General features: G+C 44.5%; 1 protein-coding gene across 2 annotated transcripts; it reads left to right on the top strand.

Moving 5' to 3' along the window:
• Positions 1–345: 345 nt before the first annotated feature.
• ELSPBP1 (epididymal sperm binding protein 1) lies at positions 346–24,018 on the top strand. Of its 2 annotated transcripts, XM_007997380.3 has the most exons (7): positions 346–513; positions 8,577–8,665; positions 15,369–15,506; positions 17,098–17,244; positions 19,421–19,579; positions 22,018–22,182; positions 23,740–24,018. In XM_007997380.3, the coding sequence occupies exons 2-6, from the start codon at positions 8,596–8,598 to the stop codon at positions 22,173–22,175; spliced, it is 672 nt and encodes a 223-aa protein (XP_007995571.2). In that variant the 5' UTR covers positions 346–513; positions 8,577–8,595; the 3' UTR covers positions 22,176–22,182; positions 23,740–24,018. The 2 variants fall into 2 exon arrangements, with proteins under 2 accessions (XP_007995571.2, XP_007995569.3); XM_007997378.3 differs by lacking the exon at positions 346–513 and having other exon boundaries at positions 8,379–8,665.
• The last annotated feature ends 2,371 nt before the right edge of the window (positions 24,019–26,389 follow it).

Below are 26,389 nucleotides of genomic sequence, written 5' to 3'. Positions count from 1 at the left end.
ACCTGGGAGGCGGAGGTTGTGGTGAGCCAAGATCGCACCATTGCACTCCAGCCGGGGCAACAGAGCAAGATTCTGTCTCAAAAAGAAAAAGAAAAGAAAAGAAAAGAAAAGAAAATTCTAGGGTTCTCTTTCATTGTTCAGCCGAAACCTCTCCAGCAATGCATAGCTGAATTTCTGGGAACATTCCCTCCTCTGTTCATTAATATTCTTGTCCCTGACCCCAGCCCCCGCAAAGCCCCGTCCATGTACACTTGACTGAATTTTATGGGCTTCGTGGATATGCATGGGCTTATCTCGAGGCATCATAAATTAACCACAGCTGATCTCATCCAAACTGTCTTCGGACAGTAACCACTGATGAAGAGCCCTCCTTTGAGAAGCTGCCATTGTGTCCTACAGACAGGCTGGAGCCAAAGCCATTCAACCAATCCCCAGACAATCCAGAGCTCTTGGGAGCAGAACCGTAAAGAGAGATCGTGGAGAGAGCTAGGGCCCAGAAGAACTCTCTCAAAGGTACATTTTGACCTGGAAACTTGGGAGGGTGTGAGAAGTGGGGTCTTGGGGCCCCCATAGTAAGAAAGGAAGGTCTAGAGCATCGTGGTGCACTAGAAATACAATGTGAACCACATAAATGATTGTAAGTTTTATAGCAGAAGCACTTTAAAAAAGTAAGAAAAAATAAGTGCAATTTATTTAAATAATATGTTTTGTGGAACCCATGGATATGTAAACGATTATCATTTCAACACATAATGAATACAAATTAATGAATACAAATGAATACAAATTAATTATTGAATACAAATTAATGAATAATTGTATAAACTGTATACATTGTATAACTGTATACATTGAAAATTGTATAAATTGTATAATGAATAAATTGAAAAAATTAATGAATACAAATGAATACAAATTAATGAAATACTTTACATTTTTTTTCCTATACTTTGTCTTCAGAATCAGTAAGTATTTTACACTTACAACATAGAACACTTCGAACTTTCCCATTTCAAATGCTCAAGAACCAGAAGTAGCTGGTGGCTGCCATATTGGTTCTGGAAGGGGAAAGTCAGAGGAAGTAGGGAAGGGGGTCTTGTGGGTGAGATCCTTTCTCTGTTAATAAACTAAAGAAATGGGTTAAACCAGATTATGTCAATGATGTAATGCTAAGGAAGTTTGCCTGAATCCCAAATTTAGGAAGAAACTGAAAAAAAGGGAACAAGTTACCTGTTAAGAGACTGGGTGAATTACTGATTAAATTCTTGGTAGTGGATTAAAATCTTCATGGTTCTATCAATTTTTGCACCGTTTCTCCAAGGTAAGGCGTACTCTCCCTATTTTAGGAAAAAGAAAGTTGAGATTCAAAAAGAGCTTACTGAGATCCTGTTGCTTCTCACTCCAAAGGCAGCCTAATATGTAATTGAAGAGGTGTGTGTGAGCACTTAGAGGTAGAGGGAAGGCTTACACTGAAGTTCTGTTTCAGATCTGGGATCATTTGCTGCTGAGAAGCAGAAGGACTCATTATTTTGAAGCTACACTATATACTCCAGTGACTTTACAGCCCCATGTGTGCCTGTAATTATCACAATGGCTTCTATAGTTGAGATTTTATTTCCATTAAACAGACAGGAATATTGACTCGGAGTTCAGAGAGGTGAAATGACCTTCCCAAGGCCACCCAGTTGAAACACAGGAGAGTAGGATTTGAATCCTGGTTGATCGAGTGCTATTATCTTCTCGCTGTTCCACTGTGAAATTGTTTTGGCTTAAGAGAACCAGAGGGCAGAGGCTGTGGGTTAAGCTGCCTCTTGGGCACCCTATCAGTGCCTTAATACTACCAGTTGTGGCTGCCATTATTTTCCATGTTGGGTGGTAAACATTGGTGCCAATATCTTATCTCTAGCTGTTTGAAGACAGCTATCATATCTGGTTCCTCTTGGTACCCACCACATTTCCTCATAGGTGACAGGGTTCTTGAATACTCATTGGATGGGTGGTAGACTGATGGAAGATTAAAGAATGAAGGGAAGGATGGGTGGATAGAAGAATGGATGAATGGTGAAAGAATGGACGGATGGAAGGATGGATGAGGAGTGGATGAATAAATTGAAGGATGGATGAGGAGTGGATGAATAAATTGAAGGATGGATGAAAGGATTTATCTCTGATTTTTGAGGGCAGAAATCATGTGTGGTTCCTCTTGGTACTTGACACAGTTTCTTATGGATGGTGGGGTTCTTAAATACTTATTGGATGAATGACTGATGGATGGATAATAAGATGATGGATTGAATGAATAATGAATAAATAGAAGGATAAATGAATGGATAGATGAGTGGATAAATGGCTGGTGAAAGACGGACAAAAGGATGGGAGAATTGATCCATGGATGGAAGAATTGGTGGAAGGATGAACGGGTGGATGAATTGATGGGTGGATGAATGGATGATGGAAGAAGATAGATGAAAAGGTGGATAGCTGGAGGAATGGATGGAAGAATGGTGGAAGGATACATGGGTGGATGGGTAGATGAATGGATGAAAGAATGGTGGAAGGACACATGGGTGGATGGGTAGATGGATGGATGATGAAAGAAGGGTTGGTAAAAGGATGGTTGATGGATGGACGGATGGATGAGGGAATATTAACAATGTAGAGTATCATTAAGCCGGAAAAAAATTCTCAGAAGGTAATATTTTCAGGAAAGTTTGAAAGCCAATAAATAACAAAAGTAAAAGAAGAGAATTAGAACATTCTCAAAATGTTTGCTTAATTAATTTATTACTGCAGGTCTAGCATGGTGAATGAATGTTATCATCATCATCATCAATGGCCAACATTTATTGTGAATTATCTCTATAGCACACATTGTCTTAAGCATTTTGTATCTTTCATCTAATTTAATCCTCCCAACAACTCTATGAAGTAGATCTGGTTATTAGCATCCCCATTGTATAGAGGGGTAAGCTGTGAAGTACCTTATTAAATGTCACTCTGCCTGGCACCAGTGAAATATCCACACAGGCTTTTAATTACTGGAATGCCAGTGGAATTAGAATGCCAAGATCAGGAGGCCCCTGCCACCATGCTTTGCTCTATAGATGTTCAATAAATTTGGTAAGTCAATAACTACCCCATAAAATTAATCCATTCCTAAGACAGCCATCTCATTGTAGTAGATTTTTCATTTTGTGATTTTAAACTGCCTCCTATTGCTTTACCCAGGATGTTCTACCTTTTTAAAAAAACATTTTAACTCGCATGCTTTTGTGTGAGCATATGTACATGCATATACCTGTATATGTGCACATATGATGTGTGTATATTATGTATACATATATACACATCTATAATGTAAACAGGCATGTGCACATATATGTATATACACATGTATGTGCATAGATATACATGTATAATTACTGTTTTTAAAATGTATTGATATACAATAATTGTATATATCTATTGAGGTATATGTGATTTTTTTTTTGTTTTTCCTTATTTATTTATTTAATAGACATGGGGTCTCACTATGTTGTCCAGGCTGGTCTCAAACTCCTGGTCTCAAGTAATCCTCCCACCTCAGCCTCCCAAAGTGCTGGGATTACAGGTGTGAGCCACTGATGTGATATTTTGATACATGTGTATCGTGTGTAATGATAAAATCAGGGTATTTAGGATATCTATTACTTCCAACATTTATCATTTCTTTGTGTTGGGAATATTGCAACTCTTATTTTCTTGGTATGTACATAATTAAATTGTTTTTAATGATGTAAGTCACACATCTGTGATACAAACTTAAATGGAAAGTCTTCTGTTTGCCCCTGGTTCCCACTTCCAGAGGTGATTGATATCAGTGGCTTCCCATAGGCCTGCTCAGGAAAACGCTCCGTGCATGTATGTGCATGGGGAACACAGATGCAGTGTCTTGCTGAGAACTACGAGGCTCTAAGTGACTTAGGTTTGCGAGTGTCACCGTCTTTTCGTTCCTCTGCACTTATCCCAAAACTGGTAGTCAGCAGCTTCCAGTAAAATCTCAGGGATGGCCTGAGCGCGGTGGCTCACGACTACAATCCCAGCACTCGGGAGGCTGAGGCAGGAGAATCGCTTGAACCAGGGAGGCGGAGGTTGCAGTGAGCTAAGATTGTGCCACTGCACTCCAGCTTGGGACGCAGAGCAAGACTTCATCTCAAAAAAAAAAAAAAAAAATCTAGCGTGTATGCTGTCTCCATAAATAGTAATGAAAATATCTGGCTTGTGTGCCCCCTCTGACATTTGCACAGTGCTTTCCAGCATCTGCTGAATGTATAAGATCCCAAGGTGCCGGGCGCGGTGGCTCAAGCCTGTAATCCCAGCACTTTGGGAGGCCGAGACGGGCGGATCACGAGGTCAGAAGATCGAGACCATCCTGGCTAACACGGTGAAACCCCATCTCTACTAAAAAATACAAAAAACTAGCCGGGCGAGGTGGCGGGCGCCTGTAGTCCCAGCTACTCGGGAGGCTGAGGCAGGAGAATGGCGTAAACCTGGGAGGCGGAGCTTGCAGTGAGCAGAGATCCGGCCACTGCACTCCAGCCTGGGCGACAGAGCAAGACTCCGTCTCAAAAAAAAGATCCCAAGGTGGAGTTTATTCTCCCTCATTTGATGATTGAAAAAACTACCCCCATATTTGCCTGTGGCTTGACTCCAAAACCACAACAACCCTTTATGCGACCAGCCAAGAAACAGTGGCAAGTGGCAGGATGCTGGTCCCAACAACCCCAGGGCTCAGGACAGAGGGTTCTCCAAGCATCTGAACCTGCCAGTGCCCAAGGCGTAACTTGGTCCTCACCTGGATGTTCCAGACGTGGGTGTCTGGCTATTAGAGCTTGTTTTCCAGTTGAATAATTATTTTGAACAGCCCTAAAATATTTTCTATTAATATCCATAACTTGGTCTGTGCAGAGTCATTAACATTCCAGACCATCTGTTGCTACCAATTCTTCGAATTTGCACAAAACTCTCTATTGCACAAGGAAGCAAGCCATGTAAATAGATGGGGATGGAGGGATCATCCCGGGCAAAGAGAAGAACGAGTGCGAAGGCCTTGAGGTGGCTTCTGCAGGAAACAACTAAAAGGCAGATAGAGGGAGGAGAAGGAAGATAAGAAATGAGCTTTGAGGGAAGGCATGGTGTGGACTATGGATTGTATTCTAAAGGTGATGGAGGATTTTGAATTAATAAATGCCACCCCTCCTCACTTTTTTTTTTTTTTTTTTTTTTTTTTTTTGAGACAGAGTCTTGCTCTGTCGCCCAGGCTGGCATGCAACGGTGCGATTTTGGCTCACTGCAACCTCCGCCTCCTGAGTTCAAGTGATTCTCCTGCCTCAGTCTGCCGAGTAGCTGGGACTACAGGCACCTGCCACCACGCCCAGTTAATTTTTTTTTTTTTTTTGGTATTTTTGTTAGAGATGGGGTTTCGCCATGTTGGCCAGGCTGGTCTCAAACTCCTGACCTCAAGCGATCCACCCATCTCGGCTTCCCAAAATGCTCGGATTACAGGCGTCAGCCACTGTGCCTAGCCCACATCTCCTCACTTTGATCCCTTCCATGGCTTCTGGTTGCTTCTATTCTATTCTAGTCTATATATTTTTTTGAGACAGAGTCTTGCTCTGTTGCCCAGGCTGGAGTGCAGTGGTATGATCCTGGCTCACAGCAACCTCTGCCTCCTGGGTTCAAGCAATTCTCATGGCTCAGCATCCCGAGTAGCTGGAATTACAGGCACGCACCACCATGCGGAGGGAATTTTTGTATTTTTAGTAGAGATGAGGTTTTACCATGTTGACCAGGCTGGTCTTGAACTCCTGACCTCAGGTGATCTGCCTGCCTCGGCTTCCCAAGGTGCTGGGATTACAGGCACGAGCCACTGCACCTGGCCTTCTGGTTGCATTTAGAATCTGAGGGAGAGGCCAGGTGCGGTGGCTCAAGCCTGTAATCCCAGCACTTTGGGAGGCCGAGATGGGCAGATCACGAGGTCAGGAGATGGAGACCATCCTGGCTAACATGGTGAAACCCTGTCTCTAATAAAAAATGTAAAAAACTAGCCGGGTGACGTGGCGGGCACCTGTAGTCCCAGCTACTTGGGAGGCTGAGGCAGGAGAACGGCATAAACTCGGGAGGAGGAGTTTGCAGTGAGCTGAGATTGGGCCACTGCACTCCAGCCTGGGCGACAGAGCGAGACTCCGTCTCAAAAAAAGAAAAAAAAAAAAGAATCTGAGGGAGGTTCTACAGGGTCCGGTCCCACCCACCTCACCAGGCATCTCTGTGACCTTGCTCCTCCTCACTTTTTGCAGAGATGAGGTGTCACTGTGTGGCCCAGGCTGGTCTCAAACTCCTAAGCTTAGGCCATCCTCCTGCTCAGCTTCCCAAAACACTGGGATTATAGGTATGAGGCACTGTGCCCAGCCTGGGCTCTAGCCACGTGGGTCCCACTTGCTCCTTGAGCACATCTAGCTTTTTTCATCTCAGGCCCTTTCCACATCGGCTTCTCTGGCCTGGATGCACCCCCACCCGCACACCTCCAGCTCCTCTCCCGTCTCCCTCCTCCATCTGTTCCTCCAAGTGTCAGCTTACCTGTCATTTCTCAGAGGACCCTCCCCTGACCTCTCAATCAAAAGGGACCTTGTCCTAGTTATTCCTGAGACTCGTCCACAGCAATGATCACAGCAAATAGTTGTATTTGTTCTGGTTTCTTCACCTCGTGTCTCTCTCCTTGGTAGACTCTCAGCCCCACGAAGGCAGGGACTATGGCTGCTTTATCCACTGCTGCATACTCACCGTGTAGCCCTGGCCCCACATCTTGTAAATGCTCAATAAATACGCATTCCTGAGTGGATGCATAAAGCAGGCATCAGGAAAGAACCCGTACTGGGCACAGCGGCTCATGCCTGTAATCCCAGTGCTTTGGGAGGCTGAGCAGGAGGATGGCTTGGGCTCAGGAGTCTGAGACCAGCCTGGGCAACATAGTGAGACCTCATCTCTATGAACAATAATAGTAGTTTAAAAATTAACTGGGTGTGGTGATGCGTGCTTGTAGTCCCAGCTACTTGGGAGGCTGAGGTGGGAGCATCACTTGAGCTGGGAGATGGAGGCTGTAGTGAGTCATGATGGCACCACTGCACTGCAGCCTGGGTGACAGAGCAAGACCCTGTGCCAAAAAAAAAAAAAAAAAAAAAGAGAAAAAGAGCTCAGCCTTGTAGAGGAGAGAGGCTGGAGGCTGCACATCCGTGAGGGAACAGGACAACAGTTGAATAGTTGAGAAGAGAGATGAAAAAGACCTTCCTTTAGTCTGTAACAGCAGAGGCAGGTAAAGCGGATAGATTCGAGAGCTTCAGAAAAGTGGAGCCAACTGACTGATAGAACACAGCAAGAGACAGGGACAGCGGATCTACACTGGGGTCTACAACCCAGGTGGTTGGGAAGAACATAGTATAATTAAATGAAGTAACATGGGGGAAGGATCACACATTTTGGGCTGTATCTCAAAAGCCAAAGCTTGGAATTTGAGATGTTTGAAGGACATCTAGGTGGACATGTCTGGGAGCCAGTTGAGAATGCAGTCCCGGCTCTCAGAAGTGAAATAGTATTACACGAACAAGACCATTTTGGATAGTATTTATGAGTTCTTAGCACATGTCTGGTCCTATGTTAAGCCTAGAGGCAGCATTGTACATTAGTTAAGAGCTCAATTTCTCTGAACCGAGTCAGATTGTTGGGGTTCACCTGCAAGCTCCCCGACTTACATGATCTGTGACCCTCAGCAAGGTACTTAAGCTTACTGTGTGCCCCATCTGTGCGTATCTGGGGTGGTAATGGTACTTACCACGCTGGGCTACTTCCTATCTGGATTATAATGAATTTAGAATGGTGTGCAGCACTCAATGAGTTTTATCTGTTTTTTTGTTTTGCTTTGTGTTTTGAGACAGAGCCTTGCTGTGACGCCCACACTGGAGTGCCGTGGTGCGATCATAGTGCACTGCAGCCTCGACCTCCGGGGCTCCAGTGATCCTACCACCTCAGCCTCCTGAGTAGCTGGGACTACAGGCACGCACCACCATACAAGGCTAATTTTTTAAAATTTTTGTAGAGATGAGGTCTCACTATGTTGTCCAGGCTGATCTCAAACTCCTGGCCTCAAGCAATCCTCCCATCTTGGCCTCCCAAATCTGTTATTTTTTTATGATTGTCATTAATCATCATAACAAGGGTGAGTGGTAGGCAGGATTAGTATCCAGCCTCCTGAACAGCTGGGACCACAGGCATACACCACCATACCTGGCTAATTTAAATGAAAATTTTGTAGAGATGAGGTCTCACTATGTTGCCCAGGCTGGTCTTGAACTTCTGGCTTTAAGCGATCCTCTGCCTTGGTCTCCCGAAGTGCTGAGATTACAGGTGTGAGCCACTATGCCTGGTCTATTTTTTAAATTACTGTGGATAGAAAGAAAAATGGCATGTATGATGTCAAATCTAGGAGCTAGTGGGAAGAGGAAGGGGAACTGTGGGATGAAAATTTTTGTCTTCTTTCATTCCAGAGAGAAGAGGGCAGCCAAGATGACCCGATGGTCCAGTTATCTGTTGGGATGGACGACCTTCCTTCTCTGTTCCTATGAGTCAAGTGGAGGTGAGGACACTCAAAACGATGGGGAGGATTTAGAAACTGGACAATAATGAATGGGGCAAAGCAAAGATTCCTGGAACCAAGTAGGGAGGAGATGGTTTAGCAAAAATCTCAGAAGAGGCTGGATGCAGTGGCTCACACTTGTAATCTCAGCACTTTGGGAGGCTGAGGCTGGCAGATCACTTGAGGTCAGGAGTTCCAGAGCAGCCTGGCCAACATGGTGAAAACCTGTCTCTACTAAAAATACAAAAATTAGCCAGGCATGGTGGTAGGTGACTGTAATCCCAGCTACTCAGGAGGCTGAGGCAGGAGAATCACTTGAACCCAGGAGGTGGAGGTTGCAATGAGCCGAGATCGCGCCACTGTACTCCAGCGTGGCTGACAAGAGTAAAACTCCGTCTCAAAAAAAAAAAAAATCTCAGAAGACCTGGGGTTTGGACCCTGGATCTGCCACTTCTTTTCTCTGTACATTTGGTCAAGCAACATAACCTCTCTGAAGTCAGTTTCCAAACTGTGAAGGAAAAATAATGGTATTTATCTCGTGGGGTTATTTTGAAGATTAAATAAAATAATGGGCACCAGAATCTTTCATAATGCTCAGCACATGGAGGGAGGAATGTGAACATGTTGATTAAAAGGCAGGTTATATGATCCCAATGAACTGAACCCTCAGACCCCAACCTGGACACCCTAATTATATCTTAATGTATCTCAGAATCTGAATTAATCACTAAAACACTGTAGGGTAATCATGGAAACAGAACAACAGGAGATCTTGCTTACATGTCATTCACTCAAGCCTTGGTGAGTCACTCTTCACAATTAGAATCCTTTTCTGCCTGACAAATCGCTCTCCTCTGAATAAGGCTCGGGAACCATTTACATATTGATGCACCTTGATCCCACATTCTTTATTCCGGAGATTCCTAACCTGGGGTCACTGAGTGAGGATTAGAGTACATGAAAACTTGAGTACATGAAAAATTAGAGTACATGAAAATTTGTGTTCTTAAAAAAATGTGTGTATTTATCAGGGTAGTGAGAATAGCTATTGTAAGAAGCAAACTCCAAACTCTCAGCAGCTTAATACAATAACATTTTTTTTTCTTGGTTCTGCAAAGTGCCAGAAGGATGCATCCAGTCAGGAAACAATGCTCCACATGGTCATTGAGGGATCAAAGCTTCTTCCGTCCTGGGGCCCCACCATCCCCTTGGGTTTCAGAATCTGCTGAGGTTTCTTTGCTTTTAGCTTATAGACAAGGATCAAGAGAGTCTGGAAGATCTCGGAGGAGAGAGTTTTTTGTTTGTTTGTTTTCTTTTGGCCAGGACAGGAAGTGACATTCATCACTTTCTCCTACTTCCACTGGCTAGAACTGATATGGCTCTTAGCTGCAAGTAAGTCTGGGAGATGCAGTGTAGCAGTGCATTTGGGAGGAAAGTAAAACTGATTTTGATGAACACACAGCCATCTCAACCATAAGGGCAAATGAATATTCTCTAGAGAGAAGTTGTGGGTTCTCAAAGAACTGACAAATTCCTAAAAGGTTAGGAACTCACAGTTTATTCAGACAAGGAACAATGTACTTGATGGGGTATCCACTTTTCTAGTTATAATCTCAGTTTTGTCATGCCTCCCTGAGACCACACCCGCATACTTGTGGTGAAACTCAGTATTCCAAGTTGATTTGCGTGTATTTACAGACAAATTTATTCAGTATACACTTACTGAGTGATCTTTAAGTTGCAGGCATTGTGTTATGGATCAGAAGTGCAGAAATAAACAAAACCTAGACCCTCCACTCAGAGAGTTCACAGTAATTGGGAGTTATAGACACGTAAATGAATTATTTTTAAAAAATGGGCAACAGCATTCATTTATAGTGATTGACTCTGAATACTACAAGTGTGAGGAAGAGTATTAACCCAGACTGAACCAAATCTTTATGGATGAATAGCAGGGACTAAAGCTGGGAAGAGAGGAAAGGCATTCGTGGCAGGGTGAAGGGCAAGAGCAAAATCCCAAAGACGAGAAAGAACATGGAGTAAGGTCAAGGGAATGTTAATCAGGGAGTGAGAACAGGCAGGTCAGCAGGGTCTGGATTATGGAGGATTGTAACTCAGTTAAGAAGATTAGGCCATCTGCTGGATTACTTTGCAGATGGCTAATAGTATTCATTATGCACTGATTCTTACTAACAACTCCCAAAGATAACCTTAATTCCACCTACAGGGGCATCTGCCCTCCCCCTCAACACAGTATCCTATATACTCAGTGGTGTTTGTGATTGAGGCAAAGCATTGATAACGACAATAATGATGGTGATGATGACAATGATAATGATGAGGATGATGATGATAATGACGATATGACAATGATGATGACAACGATGACAATAATGATGACAACAATAATCGTGACGATGATGATGACAATGATGATGGTGACAATGATGATGATGACGATGATGATAATGATGACGACAATGATGTGATGAGGAGGAGAATAATGATGATTATAATAACAATGACGATGATGACAATGATAATAATGAGGTTGATGATAATGACACTGACTGATGATGACAATGATGATGATGACAATGATAATGATCATCATCACATGAAAATGACAATAATGGGGTTGATGATAATGACACTGATGATGATGACGATGATGATGATGACAGTGACGATGATCATCATCACATGATAATGACAATAAGGAGGTTGATTATGATGACAATGATGATGATGATGATAATGATGATCATCATGTGGCAATGACAATAATGAGATTAATGATGGTGACAATGACTGATGATCGTGACAATGATGATGATGATCATTATGATGATGGCAATGATGTGATGAGGGGGAGAATAATGATTATATAACGATGGCAATGATGACAATGACAATAATGACATTGATGATAATGACACTGACTGATGATGATGACAATGATGATGACAATGACGATGATCATCATCACATGATAATGACAATAATGAGGTTGATTATGATAACAATGGACAATGACAATAATGAGATTAATGATGGTGACAATGATGACGATGATCATGACAATGACGATGATGATCATTATGATGGCAATGACAATAGTGTGGAGAAGGATGATGATGATGGTGGTGGTGATGATGATGATGAAAATGATGATCATAACTAATATTTGTTAAGCAGCAGCCATGCTCCTGGTACTCTTCTAAGCACTTTCCTGATTTAAACTGGTTTACGTTTCACAAAAATAAATACCAAACAGTTCTGAGAAACAGAGGTGAAAAATGCAATGATATTTAAGTACTCCTAATTGCACCACCCCGTTGGTGCGGTTCAGAGATGGAAGTCTGTCTTCTCCACATTCTCCCAACCCATCCCTTGTCCCCATAATGACCTATGTCAGGTTATACAGGACAAGAATCTGATCCACAACAAGGGCTGTGGTTACCATGTTACAGACCTTGAAGACAGACACCATGCCTTGTCCGTCTATTAGGAGAGGACTAACTATTGTAGCAACACCCAAATGTCAGTGGCTTGACTCAATAGAGGTTCATGTTAAACTCATCCTACAGTCCAATGTGGACGTTCAGTGGGAAAACTTTTTGTTGTAATCCAGAGAACAAGATCCTCTAGTTTGTGGCTCCAATGTCCCCCAGGCCCTCAGTATTCTCTGCTCAGTCCTCAGAGTTTCTCAGCCTTGGCACTATTGCTGTCTGTGGTTGGATAGCTTTGTTCTGGGGAGCTGTCCTGTGCATTGTAGGATGTTTAGCAATATCCCTAGTCTCTATCTGGCAGATGTCAGTAGCAGCCACTGGCTCCTTTCCCCTATAAGTTGTAACAACCAAAAATGTCTCTAAACCTTGGCTAATGCCCCCAGGAGGTCATAATTGCTCCTCCTTCTTTATTAAGAACTGCTGCTCTATATTCAGCTGGTTGGCAGAGGAAGAAAATAGCATGGAGGATTGTTTGGCACTTTTTAAAGCCAGGAAATGGTAAGCATCATTTCCACCCATAATCCATTGCACACACACACAAATCACCCACTGTAGTATCTCACTCATAGTATTCTATCATTGTATCTTTGAGGGAGGGAAGGAAGGAGGCAAATAAACGACAGTAGAGCAAGGAGGGAAGCTGTGACTCTGAACTAGCAGATGAGCAAGTTGAGCTCTCATCCCAGTTCTGCTCAAACAAAGCGATCAGCTTTCATTAGTCCTTATTGTACGCGGGTTTTCACGTGATGAGGAATCTGGGATAGAATAGCATTTCTTTCTTTTAAAAAATTTACACATCAAAATTCTGCAGAACACCATTTTTGTTTCGGTTTTTTGTTTTGTTTTGTTTTCAGTCAGGATCTCACTCTGTCACCCAGGCTGGAGTGCAGAGATGCAATCATGGCTCACTGTGGCTTCAACCTCTCAGGCACAAAGGGTCTTTCTCCCTCAGCCTCCCAAGTAGCTGGGATTACAGGGCACACTACCATGCCTGACTAATACTGTTTGTTTTTTGTAGAGATGGGGTTTCACTTTGTTGCCCAGGCTGGTCTTGAACTCCTGGCTAGAAGTGATCCACCCACCTCTGCCTCCCAAAGTGCTGGGATTACAGGCATGGGTCATCGTGCCTGGCCAAGACCAGCATTTCTTGATATATTTCAGGGACCATTAGTCTCTAGTGCTATTGAATTGTGAAAAAAAAAAAAAGAAGGACAACTCAATATACTGTATACCTCAATTCTCATTTTCATATTAACTTTTCTGATGAGTCCTTCATTAAAGAAACCTGTTTAACTTTGTTTCACGTGGCATTTTCCAAACTTATTTTATTCTTTCCGATGTTTCTTGAGCAAGTAACTATTCTAGGTTCTGTGGATACACTGCACAAAAAAACAAAGTTCCTGTACTCATCGAGAAGAATAAGGACATCGAAAGTTGTCTCCTCAATGTTTGCCACATCTGGGTGCCACCAGTACTATTATTGACTCAACATTTTTCTTTAAATTTGCTCACTTATCTTCACTTTAAAAAAATTCAATTTAAGAGTTTGGTTAACATCAGTATTATAATATAAAAAAGCACTACCACTTTCCATAAATAGGGAATATGACCAAAAATAAATACTGTACTATGAAAACAAAATCTCATTATTAAATTCTGCTAGGCTATTGTCCGAATAAAGCTTTAAGCCTGAGTCCTGCCCTCTCTCTCTTTTGTTCTTGTTAAAATGAGAGATTATTAAATATTAGAGATGCGGTAGAGAAATACTAGTATTAAATTGAAGCTTTCTCTTTTGCGTAAGCAGAAGGACTAAAAGGACCACTGGAAAATGATTTTTTTTCCAGTTTATATTTCAAAATTATTTAACGTGTGTACCTACATAACCTAATGTGGTCTTGTGGTCCACCAAAAATTATTTTGTGTAACGTTATTGGCCTCTGATTTTATGCTCTGAGCAACAGTAGTCTCAGGGAACAACATACCTTGGTTGTCTGGGTTGTGTATGAAACTCTTCCCCAGTGCTCCTGGTTCCATCATGAATTGGATACTCCCTGACATGTCATTAGGAATTTGGATGCTAAGCCTAGGTGTGTAGCCTTCAGGCACCCATGAGAACTGTCTCAGTCCGTTTGGGTTGCCATAACAAAATACCACAGGCCAGGCATGGTGGCTCATGCCTGTAATCCCAGCACTGTGGGAGGCCAAGGCGGGAGGATCACCTGAGGTTAGTCTCTACTGCTATTGAATTGTGAAAAAAAAGAAGGACAACTCAATATACTGTATACATCAATTCTCATTTTCATATTAACTTTTCTGATGAGTCCTTCATTAAAGAAACCTGTTTAACTTTGTTTCACGTGGCATTTCCCAAACTTATTTTATTCTTTCTGTTGTTTCTTGAGCAAGTAACTGTTCTAGGTTCTGTGGATGCACTGCACAAAAAACAAAGTTCCTGTACTCATCGAGAAGAATAAGGACATCGAAAGTTGTCCCCTCAATATTTGCCACATCTGGGTGCCACCAGTACTATTCGAGACCAGCCTGGCCAACATGGTGAAACCTCATCTCTACTAAAAATATAAAAATTAGTCAGGTGTGGTGGTGGGCACCTGTAATCCCAGTTACTCTAGAGGCTGAGGTAGGGGAATCGCTTGAACCCAGGAGATGGAGGTTGCAGTGAGCTGAGACCAGACCACTGCACTCCAGCCTGGGTGACAGAGTGAGACTTCATCTCAAAAAATAAAAAATAAAATTAAAAAAGTAAATAAAACAAAATTTAAAAAGTACCATTGACTGAGTGGCTTACCCAACCAATATAAATTTCTATCTCTCAGTTCTGGAGGCTGAGAAGTCCAAGGGCAAGGCACCAGCAGTTTCAGTTGCTGATGAGGGCCTGCTTCCTTGTTCACAGACGGTGCCTTCTTGCTGTATCCTCACATCGTAGAAGGGGCTAGCTACTTCTCTGGGTTCTCTTGTAAGGGTTCTTATCCCAATCATGAAGGCTCTGCCCGTACGACCTAATCACCTTCCAAATGCCCCTCATACCATGACCGTGGGGGTTAGGATTTTAACATATGAATTTGGCAGGGGGACACAGACATTCAGATCAAAGCAAGAGCCAAACCAAGACTCATCCTTTGCTAATTCATTGTGATTCTTCCCCACTCCTGTTTTCTCCTTCTGCCCTTCAGGGATGCAAGAGGAATGTGTCTTTCCTTTCACCTACAAGGGATCTGTTTACTTCACTTGCACCAAAATGCATAGCTTATCCCCTTGGTGTGCCACCAGAGCGGTGTACAATGGCCAATGGAAGTACTGCCAGAGTGAAGGTGAGCGGTATCATGTTGTCCCTGCCAGTGGCCTTTGACTAGGGTGGATCACAAAAGAGAATGTGTGATTGTCTATGACATGATCACATTTTTGCAGACAAATTATAATACGCATGCATGCATAGAAAAAGCTCTGGGATGCCAGACACTGAATGCTAATAATGGGTAATAATGTTAATAATGATAGTGTTAAAAATGGTGCTCTCTGGATGAGGGTCTTGTGATATTGTAAGACTAGTTGACCCAATAGAAGCATCCCATCTTTATGTCTGTCTTAATTTTCTAAATTAATAAGGAAAAAAGAAATGAAGTGTAAGAAAAGGGATTTGAGGCTGGGCGAGGTGGCTCATGCCTGTAATCCCATCAAAACTTAACTACTAATAGCCTACTGCTGACGAGACAGCTCACCAGTAACATAAACTGTCAATTAACACAGACGTTGTATGTCTTATGTATTATATACCATATTCTCATAATAAAGTAAACTAGAGAAAATAAAATGTTTTAAGAAAATTTTAAAAAGGAGGAAATACATTTGCTGTCCATTAAGTGGGAATGGATCAGCATAAAGGCCATTAGCATCATCTTCACATCGAGTAGGAGGAGGAAGAGGAAGGGTTGGTCTCACCATCTTGGGATGACAGAGGCAGAAATGATGGAGGAGGTGGAAGGGGAGGCAAGAGAGGCAGACACATTCAACAGAACTTTTTCTGAAAAACACCCACGCCCGCTGGGTGCAGTGTCTCACACCTGTAATCCCAGCAATTTGGGAGGCCAAGGTGGGTGGATCACCTGAGGTCAGGAGTTAGAGAGCAGCCTGGCCAACATGGTGACACTCCATCTCTATTAAAAATTAGAAAAAAATAGCTGGGTGTGGGTGGCAGGCACCTGTAATCCCAGCTACTGGGGAGGCTGAGGCAGGAGAATTGCTTGAACCCGAGAGGCAGAGGTTGCAGTGAGCCAAGATCTCACCACTGCACTCTAGCCTGGGCAACAGAGTGAGACTCTTTCTCAGAGAGAGAGAGAGAGAGAGAGAGAGAGAAAGAAAGAAAGAAAGAAAGAAAGAAAGAAAGAAAGAAAGAAAGAAAGAAAGAAAGAGAGAGAGAGAGAGAAAGAAAGAAAGAAAGAAAAAGAAAGAAAGAAAGAAAGGAAGGAAGGAAGGAAGGAAGGAAGGAAGGAAGGAAGGAAAGAAGAAAGGAAGGAAGGAAGGAAGGAAAGAAAGAAAGAAAGAAAGGAAGGAAGGAAGGAGGGAGGGAGGGAGGGAGGGAAGGAAGGAAGGAAGGAAGAAAGAAAGAGAAAGAAAGAAAGAAAGAAAGAAAGAAAGAAAGAAAGAAAGAAAGAAAGAAAGAAAGAAAGAAAGAAAGAAAGAAAGAAGGAAAGAAACTCACGTATAAGTGGACCCAAGTTCAAACTCGTGTTGTTCAAGAATCAGATGAATAGGGCATAGGAAAATGCTTGACGAAATAATGCATAATATCTCTTCTGAACCTTGTGTCTGTCCTATCCTGTGATGGTTGATTGATGATTAAATGACTCTGTCCTGTGAATGATTAGAGGAAGTCGAGCCACTCACGAACTCTGTTCCTAACAGATTACCCACGCTGTATCTTCCCTTTCATCTATCGAGGAAAGGCCTATAACAGCTGCATCTCCCAGGGCAGCTTCTTAGGCAGTCTGTGGTGCTCGGTCACCTCTGTCTTCGATGAGAAACAGCAGTGGAAATTCTGTGAAACGAATGGTGAGCCCCTGTAGCAGGGATGTGTGGTGGGAGGGAGAGTGGACAGCAAGGATCATCTTGAGGGGAGGCCGGGCAAGGTAGAGACCAAAGCACCAAGGGGGAAGTACTTAGAGGAGCTAAGTGTCTGCTCAGAGAGTTCACTATGACAACTGCAGACAGAGGTATCCCGAGGCCATTTGCCCAGTCCCCAATCCAGCATAAAAAGACAGGTGTCCTGAGAACTGAAACAATGAGCTGAAGTCCTGATATTGGCTTCTAGTATTTCTGTTTCTAGAACTGACAATAGTGAGATTCACCCATTGACAGATCCAACCTGCCCTTTCTTTCTTTTCCTTCTTTCTTTTCTTTTCTTTTCTCTTTTCTTTTCTTTTCTTTTCTTTTCTTTTCTTTTCTTTTCTTTTCTTTTCTTTTCTTTTCTTTTCTTTTCTTTTCTTTTCTTTTCTTTTCTTTCTCTCTCTCTCTCTCTCTCTCTCTCTCTCTCTCTCTCTCTTCCGCTTCTCTCTCTCTCTCTCTCCCTTCCTTCCTTCCTTCTTCTTTTTTTTTTTTCAGGGTCTTGCTCTGTCACTCAGGTTGGAGTGCACTGGCGTGATCGTGGGTCACTGCAACCTCTGCCTCCCAAGTTCAAATGATTCTCCTGCCTCAGTCTCCTGAGTTGCTGAGACTGCAGGTGCCCGCCACCACACCCAGCTAATTTTTATATTTTTACTAGGGACGGGGTTTCGTCATGTTGGTCAGGCTGGTCTCGAACTCCTGGCTTCAGGTGGCCCACCCGCCTCGGCCTCCCAAAATGCTAGGATTACAGCCAGGAGCCACCGTGCAGGGCCCCGACCTGCATTTCAATGCAGCCTAGCATCTTATTAAGTCTACACACAACCCCAGGTGAATAGTGACCAAAATTCATTCAATGCCCTCTGTGTACTACACTGATCCAAGAGCTTTGTATACAATATCCTGACTCTTTCTATAGCCGCTCTATGAGCTGCTATTCTCCACCACCCATTCAATAAATGGTCCCAGTATAATTGAGCACTTCCCAGGGTCACAGTCACAGGCTATATTAGAATTAGAGCTTGAGTTCTAGTCCATATGGTTCCAAAGCCCACGCTCTCTCCTTAAGTATTGTTGTTTCCATAGAGACAAAAATCCATGAAGGCACTTATTCCTAGGCATGCTTATTCTTGCATAAAAATCTTAATTCTGTTCTTCCCTTAGCACTCAACAAATCTTAATTCTCTCTACACCTTAATTTTATTCTAGTCCTAATCATCCACCATTTGCGTTCTTTACTATACACCAACACTAACCTTAAATCTCACTATAGCAGGCCAGGTGCGGTGGCTCATGCCTGTAATCCCAACACTGTGGGAGGCCGAGGCAGGTGAATCACCTGAGGTCAGGAGTTCAAGACCCGCCTGGCCAACATGGCGAAACCCCTCCTCTAATAAAAGTACAAAAATTAGCGAAGCCTGGTGGCACATGCCTGTAATCTCCAGGCAGGAGAATCTCTTGAACCCAGGAAGCGGAGGTTGCAGTGAGCCGAGATCGTACCACTGCACTCCAGCCTGGGTGACAGAGCGAAACTCCGTCTAAAAAAATAAAAAATAACGTCTCGAAGTGGGGAGGGAAAACTCAGCATATTGATGGGGTCTTGGGGTCTCGTCTAAGGTGGGTCTCTCAGTGGGGGATGTGATTTGGATTGTGTAAGGATCATGATGTAATAGTTAGGGTTGGTGGTCACAGCAAGGTGAAAGGACCAAAGACGGGGTTTCAAAGAGTCTGGAAGAGTAAACAGTGTTTTGACACAATCTACTGAAAAAGTTGAACGGTCTGATATTTATGTAAATAGCTTTTCTGGAGGCTTCTGGAATGAATAATAAGGCTATTTGCAACTCTTACCTTCCTGGATGAGAATTTCCTAGCTTAATAGCGTCAAGGTGATGACGACCGCAGAACCGTGCAGTCATGTTAGTGTAGACAGTAAGCTGTGTGCGAGTTGATAATTTGGGCTCTCACTTATCCATAATATCCAGATAATAACGTCATCCAGAAGTTGCTTGGAGAATCCAATGCTATGTTGCCTTTCATGGGATAAAGCGTGGCACAGTTTTTGTGTCATAAATGGAAGCTCTTTTCAGCTCCTCTTCTTGACCCGTAACCTTTCCATGACCATTTTCAGAGTATGGGGGAAATTCTCTCAGCAAGCCCTGCATCTTCCCCTCCATCTACAGAAACAACGTGGTCTCCGATTGCCTGGAGGATGAAAGCAACAAGCTCTGGTGCCCGACCACAGAGAACATGGATAAGGATGGAAAGTGGAGTTTCTGTGCCGACACCAGTAATCTGGGGATGGGGGTTGGGTGGGTGTGGGTAGATTCTTTCATTCGTCTGCTCAACAAACACCTACTGAAACCCGACTGTGAGCCAGGCACTGAGCTGGGCACTGAGGATCTGGTGATGAATCAGACAGAGTTCTGGCCTCGTGAATAACGTCAATGGTGTGATATGCCACAGGCTTTAAAATCCAAGAGAAAGGTGCCAAAATGAAATGCTCAAAATGTTAAACACCTAACCGTGATGCAAATACAGAGTAAACACATGCTAAGGCTTTTAAAAACCCTAGCGTGAGCCAGGCATGGTGGCTCACGTTGTAATCCCAGAACATTGGGAGGTTGAGATGGCAGGATCACTCGAGGCCAGGAGTTCAAGACCAGCCTGGTCACATAGTGAGATGCTGTCTCTACAAAAACAAAACAAAACAAAACACAACAAAAATAACTAAATAAATAGCCAAGTGTGGTAGCATGTGCCTGTAGTCCCAGGTACTTGGGAGGCTGAGGCGGGAGGATCACTTGAGCCTGGGAGGTTGAGGCTGCAGTGAGCTATGATCATACCTCTGCACTCCAGCCTGGGTGACCGAGTGAGACCTTGCCTCTAAAATAAATAAATAAGCAAACAAACAGTGAAATCACCCGACAAAAGGCTCACACATTTGGAAAACGTACTAGACTGCCGAAGTGTACCTGTTCACAGTAGGAGAGCTGAAATGAACCGGAAGAGCATCCCCTTGTTCCCCTCGGCTGAGAACACGTGTGTCAGGAGACTCAGACTTCCCCTCTCTGTGTGTGTCCACAAATGGCCGCAGAAGCGTCACGAGTGTCGATTTCGTGAGTCATAAAGTTTAGCAAGTAGACGCATTGCACCTGTGGAATCGTGAAAGATGAGGACACTGGGATTGGTCCTTTGAGACAAATCCTCTATCCGCCAGGTCCTCCTGGTGACCAGCGTTCTCCTTCTCCCTCCTTCCTCCAGGGCCCTCTGTGCTTCCACTTTGCTCTTCTTCCCTATTCCAGTGCCCTGCCCTATCTTCCAGCCTTTCTCAAGTCCTACACTCTGATAGCTTCTGAGCGAAGAAAATACCCAAGGCCCAGTGGAAAGGAAAGGGAAGTCCTTGGGCAAAGAGGAACTATAAGGAGTTACAGCTCTGCACCACTCCAGGCAAGGGGTCAGGTGAATAGCTGTGGGTGGGGATGTGTGTTGTTCCAACAACTCGGGAATTTCCTAAACAAAATAAATTATTTCTCAGCTGGTCGTGGGAGAAGATGTGACAGCAAAAATTGAGACCCATTTACCCTCTGTTGCCTCAAGCTGCTGTGGATAGAGGCGTCCAGTTCGTATTTATGGGGTCATCTTTCATGAGGACATCATTTATATCCTCATCTTTCACGGATTCCACAGGTGCAAATGTGCCTACTCGCTAAACTTTGTCACTCATGAAATCGATAGTCGTGACGCTTCTGCAGTCATCTGTGGACACACACAGAGTGAGGAAGTTTGAGTTTGAGTCTCCCAACACACATGTTCTCACCCGAGGGCAGTCAGGGCGTGTTCTTTCGGCTCATTTCAGCTCTTGTAACTGTGAACACAAATTCTTCTTTTGCGTAGGTTTCGGTCAGCATTCTGAGCAGTACCCAAGCAACACTTTCCTGTGCAGGGTTTACCCAGATTTTAGTTTTTAGGTTTTTTAAATTTTATTTTTACTTTTTATATTTTGTTTTATTTTGTTTTATTTTTGAGATGGAGTCTCACTCTGTCGCCAGGCTGGAGTGCAGTGGCGCGATCTCGGCTCACTGCAGCCTCTGCCTCCCGGATTCAAGCGATTCTTCTGCCTCAGCCTCCCAAGTAGCTGGGATTATAGGCACCCGCCACCACACCCAGCTTTTTTTTTTTTTTTTTTTTTTTTTTGGTATTTCTTTTCTTTTAGTAGAGATGGGGTTTCACCCTGTTGGCCAGGCTGTTCTCAAATGCCTGACCGCAAGTCATCCGCCCACCTTGGCCTCCCAGAGTGTTGGAATTACAGGCTTGAGCCACCACAGCCAGCCGCTTTTTACATTTTAAAGACAGGGTCTCCATCTGTCACCCAGGCTGTAGTGCAGTGGTGCAGTTGTGGCTCAATGCAGCCTCAACCTCCCAGGCTTGAGCAGTCCTCCCACCTCAACCTCCTGGGTAGCTGGGACCACAGGCACACACCTCCATGCCCAACTTATTTTTTAAGAAACTTTTTGTAGAGATGGGTTTCGCTATGTTGCCCAGGCTGGTCTTGAACTCCTGGCTTCACGTGATCCTCCTGGTTCAGTCTCCCAACATGCTGGGATTAAAGGCACGAACCATCACACTCAGTCACAGCTTGAAATCTAGGGTGGGTCTGAAGCCCACGCCTCTATGACAGTGTGAAGTCTGGGGGTAACCTTTGTCTTATCCCCCTCTGCTTCCTAGGAATTTCCGCAGTGGTCCCTGGCTTTCCTTGCCACTTTCCATTCAACTATAAAAACAAGAATTATTTTAACTGCACTAACAAAGGATCCAAGGAGAATCTTGTGTGGTGTGCAACTTCTTACAACTACGACCAGGACCACACCTGGGTGTACTGCTGATGCTGAGGTGAGAGCAGGGACCAACAGTGGTCATTTCACTGATGCAGAGGTGAGACAGGTGCACACCTGGTGCGTCGCTGATGTGAAGGCGATATCTGCTTTTTCCAGCATGTCTGATTAGTGTCGCTGACGTGAAGGCGAGATCTGGATTTTCCAGCATATCTAATTAGCTGAGGTTCCCAGCAATGCGGGCTCCGTTGCCAAAGATAAGGTGGAGTTGGGGAAGACTGGAACAACTGCCCAGATTAGAAGGATGAAAGAAATGAGGATTTCTCCCACAAGCAGGAGAGCAGAGGGGAGACTGGCACTTTTTCAGACCCAGAAAGGCATCATTCCGAGTTTTAAGTCTGCGAGGCTTTGGCTGTGGACAATTAGGAAAGTGGAACTTCTCAAAATGGAGTGTGGTATGAAAAAAACAATCCAGAAAAGGGGATAACTGACCAGCCGTGGTGACTCATACCTGTAATCCTAATGCTTTGGGAGGCCAAGGCAGGGGGATCAGTTGAGGCCAGGAGCTTGAAAACCACCCTGGGCAATGTAGCAAGACCCTATCTCTACAAAACAAAACAAAACAAAATTAGCTTGGTGTGGTAGCACACACCTGTAGTCCTAGCTACTCAGGAGGCTCACTGCAGCCTCCACCTCTTGGGTTCAAGCAATTCTCCCACCTCAGCCTCCCGAGTAGCTGAGATTACAGGGGTGCACCACCACGCCGGTTTTTTTTTTTTTTTTTTTTTTTTTTTAGTAGAGATGGAGTTTCACCATGTTGGCTAGGCTGTCTCGAACTCCAGACCTCAGGTGATCCACTCGGCCACCCAAAGTGCTGGGATTACAGGCGTGGGTCCCCACACCTGGCCTATCCCTCCTTTTCTTCTTGTCTTTTCCTTCTGGCTCTCCACCAAGGCCAGCGTCAGTGTTCTCCAGCCTAGAGAAATGCCCTTTAAATCTCCCACATGGATCAATGGACCTCACTGCTCTGTGACTTCTGAAATCTAAAATAAAGAGAAGCCCTTTCATCAGATGTGTAGACAGAACACCATCCCTCCTCCCTTTGGGGTGGAAAACCCTGGTGGTTCTAGCAATGTCTGTCCTTACGATGCACGTGGCTTACAGATGACACTAAATTAGGGGACCCTTCCTGAATTTTGCCTTGGCAATGAAAATCATCTTCCCAGAATAGAGGAGACGGAAAGGAGGGGGTTTGGAACTCGGCACCATCTTAACAGGGTAGACATTAAAAAACACCCACAGCGGCCTTCGGTCTGTGGCTAGGACTAGGAACAGTGTCCAGCCTCTGACTTCTGTCCATCACAGCAGAACTAGCTCTTTGCCAATCCTCTTCCCCTTACCATAGAGGTGAAGTCGAGGAGCTCATTATTCATTGGCCTTGTTCCTATGAGCCCGGAAGAGGTTGGGGGAACGTCTGATTCTTCTCAGCACAGCTGCTTCCACCAGCTTCCAACTAAGTCTGGAAAACCAATATAAAGTCATTTTTAATTCACCTTCCTCTTTGAGCTAATGCCTACGTATTCATGACATTCAGATCTTTGCTTCTATTTTCAAGGAGAGGAGAAACATCTTCAGAGAAGGACCACCATATTGAGGCTGAGCACGGATTCGTCTTTCTCATTGCTTTTTCAAGCTTAGATAAGCACCTTTAGAAATACCCTCTGCACTACCTGGTTCGATCAGCTGGTCCTTTGTGAAGAACGTAGAGAGAATGCGGCATAACCACCAATAAAGGAGACTTGATTTAACCCCAGATCTGCCTTCTCTGCTTCCTAAGATGAGAGCGATGGTGAATGTGTGGGGAAGGAATGGTTGGTGGCCAGGCTGTCGAGTCTCACGGTGTGGAGAGGTCAGACTCTCAGGCCAGAGACCTCTAGGAGTCCTTACAGCCTGCTCTGTCTTTTGGGGGAAATCAGATTTGGGTGGGGTGTTTGTAGGTACTTACTACATTATTAATAAATTAATTAATAAGTAAACAGGGGGTAGAAAATTCACCGCAAGACTGCCTCAATCATTCCTCCCCCGTGCCCGTGGCAGATATCAAGAACTGATTACAGAATCTGATTCCCTCTCAGCCCAGATGGAAACTCACATTGTTGTTCTTGTACTTTCTTCTTCTTCCTTTCACTCTTCTCCTTCTCCATTTTCTTCTCCCTTCCTCTTCCCTCTCCTCCTCCTCCCTCTCCTCCTCCTGCTCCTCCTCCCTCTTCTCCTCCTCCTTCCTCTTCTCTTCCTCCCTCTTCTCCTCCATCTCCTCCTCCCTTTTATTCTCCTTTCTCCTCCTCCTCCTTCTCCTCCTCCCTACTCTCCTCCCTCTTCTCCTCCTCCCTCTCTTCCTTCTCCTCCTCCTCCTCCTTTTTCTTCTCCTCCTACCTCTCATTTCTCCACCTCCTTCTCCTCCTCCCTCTTTTCCTTCTTCTCCTCCCTCTCCTCCTCCCTCTTTTCCTCCTCCCTCTCCTCCTTCCTCTTCTCCTCCTTGTCCTCCTCTCTCTTCTTCTCCTCCTTCATCTCCTTCTCTCTCCTCCTCCCTCTTCTCCCCCTTGTCCTCCTCCCTCTTCTTCTTCTCCTCCTCCCTGTCCTCCTCCCTCTTCTCCTCCTCCCTCTCCTCCTCCCTCTTCTCCTCCTTCTCCTCCTCCCTCTCCTCCTGCCTCTCCTCCTCCCTGTCCTCCTCCCTCTTCTCCTCCCTCTCCTCCTCCCTCTCTTCCTCCCTCTTCTCCTCCCTCTCCTCCTCCCTCTTCTCCTCTTCCTTCTTCTTCTCCTCCTCCTTCTCTTCCTCCCTCTCCTCCTCCTCTGCCCACCTCTGTGTCTTCTTTGTGCCGGTATTCTCTTCCCCCTTGTCTTCCTGAAGTCTCCTCCTCCCTTCACTTATTGTCCGTGGAACTGCCCCTGTGATGGAGATGGACGTGAACTTCCCAGATCCCCCTTCAAGAAAGGACTTGCTGCACAGCTCTGGCGAGTGCTGTCTGCAGGCAGCCTTTGGTGGTCAGCCCAGATCAGAGATGGTCTCAGCTTCAAAGTGGCCTCCATCACCCAAACGATGCCCTTCCCAGGGCAGGCCACAGCCAATAACTGACCGATGCTGGGTTTAAAGGCCTGGTTATTCCTATCCAAGTGAGATAACTCAAAAGAGCTACATCCAGAGCTCCTGTGGGTTCAGCTGAGGTTGTAGAGCCTACACCATGGTTCAACCTCTCCCTCTGTCCAATCCCAGTTCCTTCCCTTCTTAATTGATCCCAAGGAAACTCTCTGATAAGCCTCCTGCCTGCTGTCTCTGCTCTCAGACAGAGGTGGAGCCCGGGGGAACCCAACTTGAGACAGCTCACCTTTGAGTGATGCCCATTCTCTCCGGGCGTGGTGACTCACACCTGTAACCCCAGCAGTTTAGGAGGCCGAGGCAGGAGGATCGCTTGAGGCCAGGAGTTTGAGACCAGCCTGGGCAACATAGCAACACTCCATCTCTACAAAAAATACAAAAATTAGCTGGTTGTGGTGGCTTCACACCTGTCGTTCCAGCTACTTGGGAGACCAAGGCAGGAGGATTGCTTGAGTCCAGGAGTTCAAGGCTGCAGGGAGCTGTGATTGCACCACTGCACTCCAGCCTGAGTGACAGAGCAAGACCCTGTCTGAAGAAAAACATAGAGAGATGTCCTTTTTGACCACTCTAATTAAGCCCCTTCCCCAAATTATCTTTGTATCTAACCATACCACTTTATCCTCAAAGTATTCATCCCAATCTGAGCTTCTTCTAATGGATTGGATATTTTTTCTCCCTTGGCACTGGAACGTAACCTCCAAGAAAGCAAAAGACCTTATTGCTGGGCACATTCCAGTACCTAGAATAATCCTGGGCTTATAGCATGAAATTGTGATGTCCAATACAGTAGCCACTAGCCACAAGGAGCTAGTTACATTTAACTTAATTAATAGCGTTCCTTACTGATATGGTTTGGCTGTGTCCCCACCCAAATCTCCTCTTGAATTATAGCTCCCGTAATTCCCATGCTACCTATTGATGTGGTTTGGCTATGTCCCCACTCAAATCTCATCTTGAATTGTAGCTACCATAATTCCCATGTTACCTATTGATGTGGTTTGGCTATGTTCCCACCCAAATCTCATCTTGAATTGTAGCTCCCATAATTCCCATTTAGCTATTAATGTGGTTTGGCTATGTCCGCACTCAAATCTCATCTTGAATTGTAGCT

The sequence above is a fragment of the Chlorocebus sabaeus genome, chromosome 6 (assembly GCF_047675955.1).
Source record: "Chlorocebus sabaeus isolate Y175 chromosome 6, mChlSab1.0.hap1, whole genome shotgun sequence".
NCBI classification, from domain to species: Eukaryota; Metazoa; Chordata; class Mammalia; order Primates; family Cercopithecidae; genus Chlorocebus; species Chlorocebus sabaeus.
The sequence above is the reverse complement of the archived record's forward strand: the minus strand, read 5'-3'. Positions and strand labels throughout refer to the sequence as shown.